This window comes from Penaeus vannamei, chromosome 27, assembly GCF_042767895.1.
Source record: "Penaeus vannamei isolate JL-2024 chromosome 27, ASM4276789v1, whole genome shotgun sequence".
Classification (NCBI taxonomy): domain Eukaryota; kingdom Metazoa; phylum Arthropoda; class Malacostraca; order Decapoda; family Penaeidae; genus Penaeus; species Penaeus vannamei.
The window spans coordinates 33,761,087-33,778,544 of NC_091575.1; the positions used below are offsets into that span (position 1 = coordinate 33,761,087).

The 17,458-nt window shown below is 57.4% G+C and overlaps 1 protein-coding gene across 4 annotated transcripts in view; it reads right to left on the reverse strand.

The window, feature by feature from the left end:
• Nucleotides 1-17,458, reverse strand: part of LOC113814003 (collagen alpha-2(I) chain) — a 97,686-nt gene that overhangs the window by 11,396 nt on the left and 68,832 nt on the right. For all 4 annotated transcript variants that reach the window (XM_070141237.1, XM_070141233.1, XM_070141234.1 and 1 more), the window contains 2 exons: nt 1,140-2,049; nt 1-892 (listed from right to left, as the gene is read on the reverse strand). The exon at nt 1-892 is cut by the window's left edge and continues 725 nt beyond it. In XM_070141237.1, the coding sequence (XP_069997338.1) occupies nt 1-892; nt 1,140-1,385 (1,138 nt within the window). In that variant the 5' untranslated portion in view covers nt 1,386-2,049. The remainder of the gene's footprint in view (nt 893-1,139; nt 2,050-17,458) is intronic.

Consider the following 17,458-nt stretch of genomic DNA (forward strand, 5'->3'; position numbering starts at 1 on the left):
GTCCGGACGACACCATTTTGATCTGGTGCTGCTCGGCCATCTGCTTGAGGGTCTGGGCGGCCGGAATCATGTCGGACTGACCCATGTTCATGGTCACACGCATTTTTGGCACGCTGCTGGTGGCAGAGAATGGCGTCGGGGAGCCAGAGGTGCTGGTGGTGGAGGTGGGGTTGAACGTGGTAGGGGTGAAGGAGGTAGGTGGGGTCGAGGTGTGAGACACTGGGGGAGTTCCTGGGTACTGCGGGAACACGGGGGAGGCCGCGGTCGTGGACGCCCCCCCGGTCTTGTTCATAGTTACCTGGGGACTCTGGGCACTAGCATTACCATTCGCAACACCACTATCACTACTTACACTAGAGGGCTCGTTATCAAACAAATTCTCCGCGGATTCCTCTTTCACAAGGTCACACAAACCAGAGTTACTATTTTCCTGTTTGATATTATCAAAATCTAGGTCACTCATAAACTGGTCAAAATTAATCCCCATGTCTTCAATATCACCAATGTTACTAAAGTCTTCGATGTCATCCAAGAGAGCAATGTCCAGGTCCTGCTGCTCCTTCTTGACATCCTCTACAGGGGGGCCGTTCGAGGCCGAGGTAGTGGCGCCCGCCGGACCTGCGCCCGCGGGGACTGGCGAGTTGGTCTTCTTCATGTTGGGCAGCTGCTGCACCATCTGGAAATTGTTGATGTCTCCAGCGGCCCCGCTCGCCTGGGGCCCTCCCACGTGGGGCGGCCCTCCATGGGAGGTGGCGGCGTGCGTGGCGCCGTGGGGCCCGCCGTGCGGAGGCGCCCCGTTGTTGAGCCGCTGCTTCTTGGCCGCTGGCTCGTTCTCGTGGCTCTCGCCAGACGACGTGGTCTGGTCGTGCCCGCGGGCGAGCATCTTCGATTGCTGCAACGGGAGGAGGGATCAGTGCAAGGGCTCAGAGATAACGGCGCCAGGTCAAAGGCTATTGTTTACCTCATTAACATTCCCAAAAGCTATTTACATAATGTGATTCTACATCAATGACGTACATATATAAAGCAAAATTATTTTTCATGAATGTAATTACAAATGTAAAAAAATATATATACAATTAGAATCATGTCGAACCACAATTTTCAATCAAAATAACAAGACACAAAAGATTACTCACCCCCATCGTGGCTAGTAAGGAGGAATTATCCTGCTTCTTATTATCGGTAGTCTTCTTATTGGACTTCTTCGCTTTGGACTCGATATGCCTTTGTTTCAGAATCGACGTCTGCTTTTGCTCACTCGAGTACACCAGGTCAATGGAAGTATCGTAGCGCTGAGTGACAGAGTTGTGATTATGCCGGTAGTTTGAAAGACGACGCTTGAGGCGATCAAAAACAACTTGTCTGTCCTGCAAGTCGGCCATATTATCAGGGCCTGCCGCCCCCCCTGCCAACGCCGTGCCCCCGCCCACCCCTGCCACGGTGGCGGAATGACGGGAGCAGCACAAACAGAGCCAGTTTAAAACACCTCTCCTGACCCACGCTTAAATTTCACTTCCTGGCTGTATGGCACTCTGAGCAAGTGCCAAGGGAACAAAAATCGGGGGTTTGTTTTGGTTTCGTTCCCTGCTTGTTCTCTTCTTTTTTCCTGTAACTAAATCACTAGTTTTCAAGTGACCCTCTTCACTGTCTGCATTAAGGCAAAGTTATAAAAGCTTACACTGCGAGTCTATCTATCCATGGACTACTGACTGAGTACATAGCGTCATGATAAGCCTTGAGACCTGTTCACGCGGAGGCCACAACAGTATCACATGATTTGCTGTAATGCACTTAGATTTCACGACACGATGCATAGGCAGCACCGGAGCTTCTCGTTCTCCTCCGCAACGCGTTCCAACGCAGTCTTCCTTCGCGTCCTGAAGAAGCGGAAGAAAGGCTTTTCCTTTTTGCTCTTCCGGTGCCAAACCCCCTATACCGGGAACCTGGGGGGCTCCCGGGGGGCCACTAGAACCGGGGAAGTGTATGCATGAGGTGCCATCTCCATGTGGCTCGGGATGCTCGGCTCGACCATTGCGTGCGGACTATCTGCAAGAGAAGGAGGCCGTTAGGGTCGGGGGTCTTTCGAGTCCTTCGGAGAAATACATAAGCCTATGTGCTGTCAAGACATCTATGCTTACTGTTCATGGTATCAAAATATCTATGATTACTGAACATGACATCAAAACATCCAAGCTTATATGGCGTCTTGAGGAAATATCTACTTATTAAATTTCCTTAAAGGCAAAAATACGTTGCATGATCATCTAGCTGTCATAACATGATTTTACTTTATTTCTAAATTATAGACATAAATTACAACTCTTAGATACAGTAAACAATTAAAGAGGAAATATCAACCACTGGGAAACATGGACATCAATGGAACACAAATACATGAGGACAGAACCTAACATCCATCCCATAAAATGAATGAATAAATAAAATGAGTGGTGAGAGAGGATGGACTCGTGCACGGGCAAGGAAGGCCACGGGGGGGGGGGGGGATGGGTGACAGGACTAGGCTACACTGAATGAGAATGTGGATGACAATGCAGTGTCGGTTGGTCGAGACAGGTGCGGTGCATAATGGGTCATCTGCGATCGAAAGTATACACCTCTGAGCACGAGTATGTACGTAGGATATTGAGCTTTGCACGTCATTCCCTTGTGTGTGTGTGTGTGTGTGTGTGTGTGTGTGTGTGTGTGTGTGTGTGTGTGTGTGTGTGTGTGTGTGTGTGTGTGTGTGTGTGTGTGTGTGTGTGTGTGCGTGCGTGCGTGTGCCTGCGCGTGTGCGGGTGTACGCCCAACAAGCTTCAACCTCCCCGACTGTTTTGCGTTCACTGGAACTCTCGCTCCGGAAGAGGGCGCCGAGCGGATTCGGAAGGGCGGCCGCCTCCACTCGAAACGAAATCCTCGCAAGCGCCCGCCGCCCGCCCCGCCCGCCCGCCCCCGCCGCCTTCGGGCCTCGCTCTTCCCAACAGACGGTCACCTGTTCTGGCCCGCGCCGCGGCACAAGGTGGCCTCACACGCGCACAGAGCCTGCAACTGTGCAAGGTGCGAGCGAGGGTGTGAAGTGAGTGATAACCCTACACAACAAAGCATTATCTTATCGCCTGCACTGCCAACACCGCAGGGCGCAACGCCCGCACCACCTCCCACTCCCCGCTCGGCGCCCGCCCACCTCTGCAGGCCTAGGCCCGGCCGGGAATTCCCTCGCACTGCTTCCCGCACGGAACTTTAGGCCTATTTCTTGCCCTTCCGTTCTTCCACGATTAATTAACAGCCTCGGGAGTAACACTTCACTCGCACACACCTCACGGCCGCCCTCATTTCCTCCGGCAAGAGGATTCGCACCCTCCTGCCGCACCGTTCGCTCCAGCGCTTCACAGCCGCCCAAAACACGCAAGCCGTTCCCGTAGGCCCAGAGAGAGGTCGAGTGTCTGGCGGCGTGAATGCGGGCCGGCGCGCGTCCTAGGGGGGGCGGGGGCAAGGGACGGGGGACCCCATTCCTACCATAGCAATCCCGACTGGAAATCCCTCGCTGGCTGCCCTTTGCTTCACCCTCCCACCCTCCCTCCCTCCCTCCCCTCCTGCGCTCTGCCACTTCTTCCACCCTCCCTCCCATGCCCCCTGCCCCTCCTCTCCCCTTCCCCACCTTCCTCCCCCTCCCCGCCGCCCCAAACCTCGTTCGGCATTCATTAATTCTTCCAATTCGCTGATAATGTACCGCACTCGCACCCTCTCCCACGCAGCCACGACGCCGAGAATTAATCTCCGGCGAACGGGGCGCCAAAACGCTCGATATTCCCATCGGAGAGAAGACCTCAACGCCATATAATTAAAAAAAAGGCAAAGTAATCCTCTACATTACTCTATCGTGCGGCCAGACGACAGAGAGAGAGAGAGAGAGAGAGAGAGAGAGAAAATAACGCCAAGGTTGAGCGGCAGGCGGCGGAGGCAGCGTCACACAAGGACCCCACAGCACACACACACACTAAGGCCCGCGCAGTCCGAGAGGAACTCCTCTGCAGCTGCATTCTAATCTCTCGCTGAAGTCACATCCGGGAAGACTACTTCCACGCTCTCGCCGCGAAGGCCCCGCCGCCGCCTCCCGAAGGAGCTCCGTGTTTACTGTAACATACCTCGCCCCACATAAATCACGTGTTTATCAACACTGGCGCGGGAGGTGGAAGGAGAGAAGGGCGGGGGGAGGGGGCTGGGGGGGACGGGGAGAAAGGGAGCGGAGCGGAGAGGAGGGGAGGGGATGAGGGGAGAGGAAGGCAGGGGTGAAGAAAGAGTAAGCGCGAGAGGGAGAGAGGAAGGAGAGGGCAGGGAGAAACAGAGAGGAGAGAAGAGGGAGAGAAAGAAGAGATAGATAGAAAGGCGAGAAAGTGCGCGAGAGAATGCAGAAGCGAGGCGAGTGGGAGAAGAAAATGGAAGGCCTAATCAGCCTTTCCTAATTTGCAGGTGAGAGTAGCGCAGTAACAAGGCCGAGAGTGCAGAGCCCTGAAAGTGCGAGGTGAAGGTGGCTGCCGCCGAGCCAGTGTCAGTGGAGCCTCCCTCCCCCTTCCCTCCCTCCCCTTCTCGCCCTTTCCACCCTTCTCTCTTCCCCTCCCTCTCTCTTCACCCTTCTCTCTCCCCCACCCTTTCCCTCCTCTCTTCCTCTCCCCAGATGGCGAATGCAGAGGGTCCCCGAGGCGACAGCCGGGGGACCCGAGTATGGCCTCCTCACCTCCCCTCTCCCCTTCCCCTCCCTTCTCCCTCCCTCTCCCTTCTTCCCTTCCCTTCCACATCCCTCTCGCGCCCCCTCCCTCCCCCCTGCCCCTCCCCCGCGAGAGCGACCGACGAACCTCTGCCTTTGAACGGCGCGCCGGGCGGGTCGCGAGGGAGCCTTCACCCGGGCCGAAGGAGCGAACGAGAGCTCGCCCGAGAGAGCAGCAGCGTGGGTGGGGAAGCGTGGGGGTGATCGGCAGCTGAGTGAGCGAGAGGGGGAGGAGGGGAGGGGCCGGGCCGGGGGAGAGGGGAAGGAGGGAAGGAGGCGGGGAGGGCGGGGAGAGCGGGTGGCGGTGGACCCAGCCGGGACGGGAAGACACAAGAGAGGAGTGTCGCTCACCCGCCTAAAAGAAGTTTAAACTGGGTTCCCAACCCCGGCCGCCGTCCGGACGTGCACCCAAAGCCCCTGGCTCCGGTAAACCAAACCCCAACGTGCCGATCCATGCCTCCTCCCCCCCGCTCGCCGCCCCAAAATCGAAGCCGGGCCCCAAAAACGAAAGGCGAAAAGCCCCGTGCTAATAAGGGCGGCCGAGGACGGGAGTGTGTTTGTGGTGACGTGTGGCAACTGGCGGGTGTGGGTGATCACCTCCAGGCCACCGCACGCCACCGCACGGCAGCAACTGAGGCCGACCCGCGCCAACAACACTCGCCCTTTGGCTGCCTCCAAACACCGCCGAGGACCGCCCTTGCTTCCCGCCTTCGCCCTAGCACTCGGGCGGCCTGGCTGTGGCTACGGGGAGTCTCTTCCTTCTGTAGCTCCCTCTCTCTCCCTCTCTCTCAGTCCCTCGCTGCTTGCTCTGTAATATCTCTATTTCTGTTTACGTCGGATAGACTGATTCATTCTCTCTCTCTCTCTCTCTCTCTCTCTCTCTCTCTCTCTCTCTCTCTCTCTCTCTCTCTCTCTCTCTCTCTCTCTCTCTCTCTCTCTCTCTCTCTCTCTCTCTCTCACTCACACACACACACACACACACACACACACACACACACACACACACACACACACACACACACACACACACACACACACACACACACACACAACACACGCGCACATTACACAGTTAATTTCCACGGAAGTCCTCGCTCCCCCCTCCCCTCCCCTCCCCCCCTCCCCCTCCCCCTCCCTCCGCAAACAGGTTATGTATGTACCTTCGCGAGGAACGGCGGCTCTTACGGAAACCGAAGAACACAAGGCCGGGGAAGGAGACGCCCGGGAGACGCTTGGCCGGGGGAGGGAGGGAGGGAGGGAGGGAGAGAGGGGCTGGGAGGGAATTTTTAGATTTATATAGTAGGAGGGGGAGGGGGAGGGAGAGGGAAATATATATATATATGTGTATGTGTATATGTATGTGTAATATATATATATATATATATATATATATATATATATATATATATATAGAGAGAGAGAGAGAGAGAGAGAGAGAGAGAGAGAGAGAGCGTAGGAGAGAAACAAAAAGAAGAGCAGACTTCGTACACGGAAAGGGAGGCCCCGCGAGGCCAGCAGCCAGCCCTGTGACAGGCCGCGTGGTATGGCAGGCAGGCGAGGAGGGAGGCGAGAAGGGAGCCGAGAAGGGAGGCGAGAAAGGAGGTGAGAAGGGAGCCGAGAAGGGAGACGAGAAGGGAGGCAAGAAGGGAGCCGAGAAAGGAGGCGAGAAGGGAGGCGAGGAGGGAGGCGAGAAGGGAGGCGAGGAGGGAGGCGAGAAGGGAGGCGAGGGCCGAGGTGGCGTGATGGTCGGTGGCGTGTGTGGTAGCGGCCCTCGGCTGTCCTGACCTTGCGGACCTCCACAGCCCCTGGCCGCCTCTCGCAGCGCCGGCCCTCCCGACTCTCTCAGCACCACCGCCAAAAACGGCAGAACCACGCAATAACCTGGATGCACGCGCGCGCGCCGCGGCCGCTCGCCCCTCGCTGTGCTTTGCCTCCGTGCTTCCGTCTCGCTCTCCCTCGCAAGCACAGGCGCGCGCACACACGCACGCATGGAACTGTTCACCATATGTAGGCCTACACACATACCTCAATACATGCATATATACATAGGCCTATATCTATGCATGTATCATTATTACATGTTCATACATTACTTAGTGTATTACTTGCGTTTCATACTTTTACCTACATACATACATGATATGCACTACATACATAAATATATAGGCCTATATGGTAGACATCCTTACTTCCATTTGCATACATTACATTACATAAAGACGCACGCACGCACACGCATAAAAGAGAGAGAGAGAGAGAGAGAGAGAGAGAGAGAGAGAGAGAGAGAGAGAGAGAGAGAGAGAGAGAGAGAGAGAGAGAGAGAGAGAGAGAGAAACAGCCAGCGCGCGAGCACGCAGGCGCATCACACATCTCGGCCGCAATAACACATCGCCTTGGTCTGGGCCGTCATCAGCTGACCGTCTCCCGCCGCCGCAGCGCGACGCCGCAACCGCATCTTTCTCCTCCCACGCAGTGCACCGAGCTAGGCCGCAGAGCCGCCCGCCCGCTGCACGCCCTCCAGTTGCAACAGATTCCCGTGCAATCGCTCTCATGGACACGAGCCGTCAGGACGCGGCCTAGCCTCGCCTCTCGGCTCGCTTCCTCTTCTCTCTCTCTCTCTCCTTTCCTTCCTCATTTCTACTCTGCTCTCTTCCTCATTTCACTTCCTCTCTCCTCTCAATTCCTCTCGCCTCATCTCACTTCCACTCCTATATCTCCTAATCTCACTTCCTCTCTCCTCTCTCTCCTCACCCCACTTCCTCTCTCTCCTCCGGACGCAGGAGGACCTTTCGAGTCCCTCTCCCTCCCTTGCAGCTGCTTCAGGACGCTCAGGTGTTGACGTCCGCGGCCGTCCTCCGCCCTGTCCTAGCGGGACCCTCCTCCCCTCCCTCTCCCTCCCCCCGCCTCTCGCCAAGGCCCCCCCCACTCCAACATTCCTCATCTGCGGAGAGATTTAAGCCTCCACTCGTTATACATGCAGAGCATACCCGCGCTACACGTATGAGAGCGCGCACAAACACACACACGTAAGCACGCACGCTCGCGCGTACACACGCACACGCGCAGGCACACACACACACACACACACACACACACACACACACACACACACACACACACACACACACACACACACACACACCAAGACTACTAAAAAACACGAGCACCAGAGTATACACCCTCCCGCCCACAACACGCCCACACCCGCATCCCTCCCACACCCACTCTCCTCTCCCGCCCGGCGCCGCCCCGTTACTCGAGGCCCGCGGAGGCACACTGACGCCCGCGAGAGGAGTTGCGGGCGAGTCCAAGACGGATGTACCAGGTTCACCTTGTTGCGGTACTTCCCGAGACCCTCGCCGCCGCCGCCGCCGCTTCCGCCACTCGCCCATTCACAGGGCGGGGAGGCGGGGGGGGGAGGTAAAGAGGATAAAGGGAGGGAGGGAGGGAAGAGGAGAGAGGGGAGGAGAAGGAGAGGAAGTGAAGAAGAAGAGAGAGGGGAAAGAGACCAGGACACACCGAAGTCCTCCCCAGGCAAGCGAGGCGCGAAACGAAGCGAGTGACCGAACGAGCAATTAGGCGAACGAATAACCCCGTGAGCGAACGAGCGAACGAGAGAGCAGCGACGCGACCCTCCGCTCCCGCCGCGACTATTTCGGTGAGCTTCCTTCCCCTTCGGCCGCCCTCCGACGCCCCTGGCCTCCCGAGGGCGCCCCGAACCCGCGCCGCTCGCCCGCGATGCCAAGTCCTACGGCGGGCGAGCGGAGTGAGGACAACAAGCATTGTGAAGCAAGAAAGCAATCGAATTAAAGGAGAGAGACGGAATAGGAGAGGAGGGGAAGGAGGGAGAAATAGGAGAGGAAGAGAAGAGGAAGAGAAGGAAGACGAAGACTAGAAGGAAGAGGATTAGAAGAGGAGTAAAAGGGGAATAGGAATAACAATAAGACAATATTAACTAGAGAAACAGAAGTAAAATCAGAAGAGGAAGAGGGAGAAAAATAAGGGAAGCAAGAGAGACCCGAGCAGAGGAGGAGGAACAGCAAGAACACCGTGCGACAGATATGCCATAGACACATACATTTCTTTCCCCACTTTCGTTAAAAAAACAACAACGAGCCTTCTTGAGGAGCGGTTCCATAATCCTCATGAAAATGCAGAGCACGAGAGGGGGAGGACAGGGCGTGGGGGGGGAGAGGAGGGGAGGGAAGGGAAGGGAAGGGAAGGGAAGGGAAGGGAAGGGGAGGGGAGGGAAGGGGAGGGGAGGGGAGAGGAGGGAAAAGAAGGGAAGGGAAGGGAAGGGGAGGGAAGGGGAGGGGAGGGCAGGGGAGGGAAGGGAAAGGAAGAGAGAGGAAGAGAGAAGAGAAAAGAAAAGAGAAGAGAAGAGAATAGAAGATAAGAGACGAGAAAAGAGAAGAGAGAGGGAGAAGGGAAGGGGAAAAAGGTCAAATCACGTAACGAGGTCATCGCAAGAGAGAGCGCGATCGCTATCCAACGGGGGACTCGGATAGCGTCCGTCAGTCACTCATATAAATTACATAAAATACATAGAATAAAACATATAAATCAACACAACAAATAAATAAATAAAACAAAACAAATAAAACCAAAAAAAGACACATCGCCCAAGGCAAACGAAAAGGTAAACAAAGAAGAACAACAACAAGAGATAGATTTCCTCGCAAGACACAAAACGGAGCCAGGTTCCCCGACGCTGACGGGGAAGAAGACGTCCTCATCACGCGAACGCAAAGATCTTTCCCGCGGCGATGGCCTCACGCGGGGATATAGACCGAAAGGAAGTCCCGCTCTCCCTCTCTCCCTCTCTCCTTCCCTCCTTCCCTCCTTTCTCCTCTCTCTCCCTCTCTCTGTCGTATCTCCCTCTCTCCCTCTCCCTCTCCCTCTCTCTCTCTCTCTCCAATCTCCTCTCCCTCCTTTCCTTCCTACCCTCCCTCTCCAACTCCCTCTCCCCTAATTCTCTCATTACCTCCTTCCCCCTCTCTCTCTCCTTCTCCCTCTCCAACTCCTTCTCCCTCTCCCTCTCCTTCCCCCTCCCCCCCGTATGGTGTGACCCGACGCACCGCCCCGGGGACACTTAACTGTACCCAAAAGCGATCACAGCGGCGCTTGTCAACACCTGTAGACGAACCGCCACGGGTCTGGAGACGACTCCCTTCCACAGAAGCGGAAACTCACAAGACAAATGAACTTTTATGTACGTCGTTACATGTACACACACACACACACACACACACACACACACACACACACACACACACACACACACACACACACACACATACACACACACATACACACACACACACACACACACACACACACACACACACACATACACACACACACACATACACACACACACACACACTATATCATATAGCGTCTATCCATCCATCCATCCATCCAAATGCTTACTCCATCGGAAATAAATAAATAAAGGCTGAAATAACATCGGAAGGAAAGAGAAACAAAGAGAGAGAGAGAGAGAGAGAGAGAGAGAGAGAGAGAGAGAGAGAGAGAGAGAGAGAGAGAGAGAGAGAGAGAGAGAGAGAGAGAGAGAGAGAGAGAAAGGAACCGACCGAGTGGTTTGGGGTAAAGGAGGGGGTATAGGAGGAGGGTGAAAGGGAGTAGGAGAGGTAGAAGGGGAGGGGGCATAGGAGGAGGGTGAAAGGGAGTAGGAGAGGTAGAAGGGGAGGGGGAGGGGGACAGGGAGGGAGAGGGGGGGAAGGAAGGCGGGGAATGGTCTTCGCGTTTGTGTAGGCTCGTGCAGGTGTGCGTGCGTGTGTTTGTGCGTGCGTGCGTGCGAGTCCGCCTTGACGACGCCGCTTCGCCTCTTCGAAGGATGGCGGTTCCTCTGGCTCGTTTCGGCGCGAAGGACAGCAGGACAATTCGGTTGAGGGGGGGGGGGGAGGGGGAGGGGGAGAGAGGATTCCTAAGGGAGGAGGGGAGGAGAGGAGTCCTAGAACAGAGTCCGAAAGTGGAGGAGAGGAGGAGGGGAGGAGAGGAGAGGACGACTAGGTGCCCTAGGAAGAAGGGAGAAGAGAGTGCATCCCAGCGAAAGGGGAGAGAGAGAGCGAGAGAGAGAGAGAGAGAGAGAGAGAGGAAAGTGGATATCTTTGAGAGAAGGGATAGGGGGAGGCTAGAAGGGGGCAAGGGGGAGGCTAGGAGGGGGCAAGGGGGAGGCTAGGAGGGGCCAAGGAGGAGGCAGGGGAGGCTAGGAGGGGGCAAGCCACCAACCGACCACTTACAAGCGAGAAGGCGTGGGTGGCGTGTAAGGTAAAGCGGGGGCGACTTATGGCCCATCTGAGAAGGAGGCTGGGCGAGAGAGAGGCAGGGGGGGGGGGGGGGTGAGGCGTCGGAGAGATGGGGGGGAGGCGTCGGAGAGATGGGGGGGATGCGTCGGAGAGGGGGGGGGAGGGGGAGGCGTCGGAGAGGGAGAGGGAGAGGGGGAGACGTTGGAGAGGGAGGTGGAGGGGGAGGGAGGTGGCGGGGCGGTGGACCCACTTATGAAATTTGTGGAGATGGTAACCTTCGGTGCGCCTTGTCGTTCCAATTTCAATTACTACAGACTGGCGGAGTTGTTACGGAGTGCAGTCGGTGGATCTCGATGAACACCACAAGGGAATGAATAAATGATGATAAAGCAAACAAGCCAAGCAGGTAATTCCCCAAAAACAAACAAGCAAACAAGCAAAACATAACCACATCCATAAAGTGATACTTACACAAACAAACAGTTAACGAAACAAGGGAGCCACAAAAAATGGCAGAGAAAAACCAACCAATCAATCAATAAATGAACCAATGATCAGATCCACGACCCCCCCACAACGACCCACACCCCCCCACCCCCCCGGCCGGCCATCTGGACGAGGCAATCCCAGCGGAGTGTCCCGCACGCAGCTTCCAGCGCCCCGTCGCCCGCCCCGAATGCAGTCCTATGCCCGCCGCCGTCCACGTGGGCGAGCCTCCCTTTCCTCTGCCGTCCGTCTCCCTCTCCCTTCCCCTTCCCTCCCACTCCCTCCTGGCTCCAACCCATCGTTCCTCCTTCTACTTCTTCTTCCTACTTTCCTCTCCTTCCACTCCCTTCAATCTCCCTCCTTCCCTCCTTCTACCCACTGCCTCTCTCTACACCTCCCGTCTTCCCTCCCTCTACACCGCTCTCCGTCCCCTACCCTCCTCCCATCTCCCTCCTCCCATCTCCCTCCCTCCCTACCCTCCCTCCCTCCCCCGCCCTCCGCTCAAGGTAAAGGCCCCTCTAGGATCTATCAGCCGCCGCCAAGAGGTCCGCCCGCCTCGTCGCGCCCGCGCCTTCTCACTTTCATCGGCCGCGGGTCGGAGGTGGCCGCTGCTCCCCGGGAGTCGCTTTTCCCCCCGTTATTTTGTTCTTCATTCTTAGTTTCCTTCGACTTTCTGCCCATTTCCCTCCATCTTTGTTCTTTGTTCTTTATTCCCTCTCCCCTTCTTTACTCCCTTCTCCTTCCCCGTCTCATTTCTTTACCCCCCCCCCCCTTCCTTCCCCTTCTCCGTCTCCCTCCTCGATTTTCATTCCCCCTTCTCCCTTCTCCTCTCTTCCTTCCGTACTCCCCTTTCTCCTCCTTCGCCCTTCCAGTCCTCTCAACTGTCCCTCCCTCTCCCAAAATTCCCAGGCGGGCCAGTCTTCGAAAACCAGTCTGCGCTTAGCCTACGACCTCGCCTACGACCTCGCCACAGAACACCCCCCACAAAAGAAGAGAAAAATTCCGAGACCATCTCATACAAACACACGCAGTCGCCTCCGCACGCACACGCACAGCCGTCATCGTCGGCAGTCACCGCACGCCCCTCGGAGCCAAGCAGGGAATTAATGAAAGCCCCAGAGCACAAGATTCCTGACGCATCCTCGCTGGCAACACTGCGAGAAGCCCGGGCGTTGAATAGGCCTACGTCAAGCAACGCGACAGACAACCACCATCACATCACGTATGCTATTCACCATAAAGACAAGATAACAAATTACCATATAAAAAACAATGTCGATAACATCCCCGCCGTCTCACTCCAGAGATACAGTAAGCCCACGACTGTATGAGACAGAAAATGTTTACACTGGATCCGCATCGTTACTATATTAAGATCACAAATGGTAACCTTTTTTTCCAGGAATGGAGACGTCACTGGCTAGAATGAGTTGGTGTGGTGACTGAATATGGTGAGACACAGTGTGGTAAGGTGTGGTATAGTGTGATGTATTGAGTGAAACCGCGTGTATATGGTGTGGCGTGGTGAAGCATACATAATACGTGTGGTGTGTGAAGCATATAGGGTGTGTATGTGTGGTGTGGTGAAGGACAGTGCGTGGTGTAGTGTGTGTGTGGCGTACCGTGCATGCCACATCACCACTGACACAACAGACTCGCACCACACTCAACCTCCTACCTTCCCCTGGTGGCTCGGTCACAGAAGCGGGGGCGGGGGAGCGGGGGAGGTGGGATGGGGGGGGGGAAGGCATCCCCACAGTTGAGAGGGTGCAGCGCGCGTCCTTGTGACGGAGCTCGGCTAGAGCTGCTGTTATGTCCCCCCCTCACCCCCGCCCCGCCCCTCCCCCGTCGCCCCTCCTCGCCTCTCCTCTCGCCAAACTACACTACAGCTCCCCTCACTAACATATCCGTAGCACCCTTTCTCCTCGCCCGCTCCCTCCACCCTCGCCTCGCCCCCTGTCCCTCGAGCACACACCCTCTCCTCGCACGCCCACGCGGAAGCAGCGAAGATCATTCCCCGAGAACACAAATAGCAGTACGGGGGAATATTCACGGCGCAGCGACGCAAAAGGTGTCCCGCGCGCACCCGCTCAAAGCCTTCGCGGCGTCGGCTTGGCGTCGGCCGAGCGAGCGAGCACAGGCGGCGGCCACAGCGAAAGGAGGGGAAAGGGAAGTAAGGGGGAGGGAGAAAGTGAGGAGGGGGAGAAAGGGAGGAGGGGAGAACGGAAAGAGGGGGAGAGAGGGAGAAGGGGGAGAAAGGGAGGAGGGGGAGAAAGGGAGGAGGGGGAGAAAGGGAGGAGGGGGAGAACGGGAAGAGGGGGAGAAAGGAAGAGGGGGAGAAAGGGAGGGGAGAAAGGGAGGAGGGGGAGAAAAGGAGGAGGGGGAGAACGGGAAGAGGGGGGAACGGGAAGAGGGGGAGAAAGGGAGGAGGGGGAGGGAGGGAGGGAAGGGGCGTTAAAGGACGTCACACACTCTTCTGTCAAGGTCAATCGCGCATGGCTTTGAATTATACATGATAGGGCTACCAGCACGAGCACAATGCCTGTTCATCACTTAGCGTCTTGGCGGCGCACAGGCCACCGAGGCGAGCGAAGGGCCCTCGGCGACGACGGCGAGTCTGCTCGCCGATGCTCTCCCGCGGCCGACGAGAGAATAATGAATGAACTCGCACGCGGAGTCCCCCTCGCTTCCTTCACTCCAGTCAATAGCACCAAAAGTAAGGTCACAAATCACGAGCACTTGCGCCAGGCGAGCAACCGGACCGCGGGGCCGTTGTCCGCGGCCCGAGCACGGCGCCCGGGCTACGGCGTCGGCGCCACAGGTCATTACCGCACCGGATCTCCCTCTACTCGTCCGGAAGACGGATCATTGCCAGCGCCGCCCACCGCCAGCCTCCCTCCACCGAGCCACGAAGGGCCCAGCGGCCGCCACTGCGCTCGCCTCCGCCCTCTGCCTACCTCACGCCCTCGTCCCGCGGCGCCACCTCCTCCCCTCGATCGGCGTCCTCGGTCTCTCCGCCGGGAGACCGCCGCCCTTCACCCTGGGTCAGCCAAGGCGTCCCCGCGCCGCGCCACGTTCACAAATAGCGGTGTTGATCTTATTTCCACGTTTCAGCATGATGCAACGCCGCCGGTTCCTAAATAAGCCCTCTATCGCCAGCCTGCCTCCGCGCCAATCACTTGTCCGCCAAAATTTCCACGTAACACAGGGTGTTTTACCTCGCTAAAGGCCCCGCGCCTCGTAAACACTGGCGGCCTGCCCTCGCCGCCGCCTCAGCGCCGTCAACACCAGGGCACAAGGGCCGTCGCTGCGATTAATAACAAGCGTCACGCAGCCATCATGTGGCATATGTGGCAAGCACAAGCAGAGCGGGCGGCGGCCTGAGGGAAAGCGCGCGAGGTATTCCAATATGTGTCACAAGCATCACGGGGCAGCTGCGACCCGCGCCCTCACCTAAAACATCTTTCTCCTGCAGCGCGTCCCTCTCTCTTTCTCTCCCGGCGAGGAACGCCCCTCGGCCCTTCTCTTCGTCGCGGACACTTCACGAGAAATAAGAAGGGCCTCCCGCGGCGTCCCAGCGCTCCCGGCCGGGGCTCCTCCAGGATGTGACGTCTGCGTCTTTCTGGGGAACTCCTTTCCCCAAAGCGTGACGTCGGCCGGGCTACCCGCACCGCTCCTGCTGTCCTGCGCCGTCAATGGGGATGGAAGTGTCCCTGACGTCACCAAGTGGTTGGCAACTAGCAGGCCGTGCGGGCGAGGGCGGCGAGTGGCGGAGCATTGCGAGGGGGATGCTGGCGGCGCAGGCAGGGCAGGAGGCGACTGGCGGGCGTGCAAGCGGCTGCAGGGCGGAGGTGCGGGAGATGATGCCGCTCACACAGGGACGTGGGCGGCGGCGTCTCGACTCATGTTGACGGAAGGGAAGTGCCACAATTAGGGGCGGGGGAAGGACGCGGCGCGCACGAGGGCACCGCGCGCGCGGAGGCTCCAGGCGACGGAGCTCGGGGATCGGAATGCCATCCGCAAAAGGGGCAGGAGGGAATCGAACCAGGGAGAGCTGAGCCAGTGACATGACCCTCACTTGCTCACTCTTTCACCCACACCCACCCACACCCACACCCACACCCACACACACGCCCACACACACACACACACACACACACACACACACACACACACACACACACACACACACACACACTTAGAAATAATCGCAGCGTCGCAATACATCTGCAAAGTTCCAACATCAAACGCCACGACAGAACTCCCGCGGGCAATCAGCGCCCTGGATCTCCCCCTGGCCAGCGCCAAACCCCCGCCGCTGCCAGGGAGGGAGGGAGGGAGGGAGAGAAGGAGAGAGGGAGGGAGGGAGAGTAGGAAAGAGGGAGGGAGGGAGTGAAGGAGAGAGGGAGGGAGGGGCGCGCACACTTGATAACAAATGTCACCTGATAAGTCCACTCAGACGTCAGCGCGCGGACGGAAGGGAGTGGAACGCGCAGGGTGAAGGGTGAGGGTGGGATAGGAAGGGGGAGGGGGAAAGGGGGGAGCTGTGCAGAGGCGAGGGATAGACGTGAGGAATAGAAGGGTGTAATAGAGATAGGGGGAGTGGTGGGGTGGGACGGGGGTGAAGACACGAGGTAGGGGAGAGAGAGAAGGAGACGAACAGAGCAGGAGATTGGAGAGAGAGAGAACGAGGAGAAAAGAGCGCGAAAGAATGGGAGTGAAGGGGGCAAAAAGGGAGGCGATGGAACGGGAGGAGAGAAGTAGAAGGAAGAGAAGAGAGGATAGGAGGAGAGAAGAGGGAAGAGAGGAGAGAAGAGAGGAGAAGAAGAGGGAGAGAGAGGAGAGAGAAGAGGGAAGAGAGGATAGGAGGAGAGAAGAGCGAAGAGAGGAGAAAAGAGAGGGAAGAGAGGAGAGAAGAGGGAAGAGAGGAGAGAAGAGAGGGAAGAGAGGAGAGAAGAGGGAAGAAGAAGGAGACTTGGAGGAGGACGAGGGAGGAGAGCGACCTGGAGGAAGGGCCGACTCAGCACCTCCGGACGCAAACAGGGACACGGCGACGCCAAACGGGGAAGAGAAAAGGCGGGGGAGAAAGCCCGGGGAGGACGGGGGGGGGAGGAAAGCCAGGGGGGAAGGGGGGAGAGGACACAGGGGGGGGGGGGGAGAAAGACAAGAGAAATAAAAAGAAAAAAAGAGAAGTGAAAAGTGAAGAGAAGATGAGTGGGAGAGAGAGAGAGAGAAAGAAAAGAGAGAGAGAGTGAAGAGAGAGAGAGAGAGAGAGAGAGAGAGAGAGAGAGAGAGAGAGAGAGAGAGAGAGACAGAGAGACAGAGAGACAGAGAGACAGAGAGACAGAGACAGAGAGAGAAAGCGAAGAAAGCAAGGGGCGACGACAGCAGAGAACCCGAGTAACGAAAAGGAGAAGCGGCAGGGCGAGGAGGGCGCAGGCAGGCAGGCAGGCGGAGTGGTAGAGCATAGCAGGCAAGCAGGCAGGCGGGTCCGTGGCGGGTACTTAACATCCCAGGGCAGGAGAGACAAGGGCTGCGCTAATACTCCTCCCTTCCCCCCCCCTCCCCTCTTTCCCCCCATCCTCCTCCCTCTCCTTCTCACTTCTCCTTCCTCCTTCCTCACTCCTTTCTCTCTCTCTCTCTCTCCCTTCCCTGATCCTTCCTCTTCCCTCTTTCCTTCCTCCTTTCTCCCTCCTCCCTCTCCCTCACCTCCTCTTCTCCTCCTCCACCTCCCTCCTCCTGCTCAACCTCCCTCCTCCTCTTCCTCCTTCCTCCCTCCTCCCTCGCTCCTTCCACTCAACCGAACCACTACAGGAAAGCCCCGCTCTGTGCCACCAGCACCCTCTCCTCCTTCGCGACCGCTGTTTACACTACCATCAACTACTTAAAACCGGCCGCTGAACTGATACCCTCCCCCACGCCCGCGCCTCCGCCT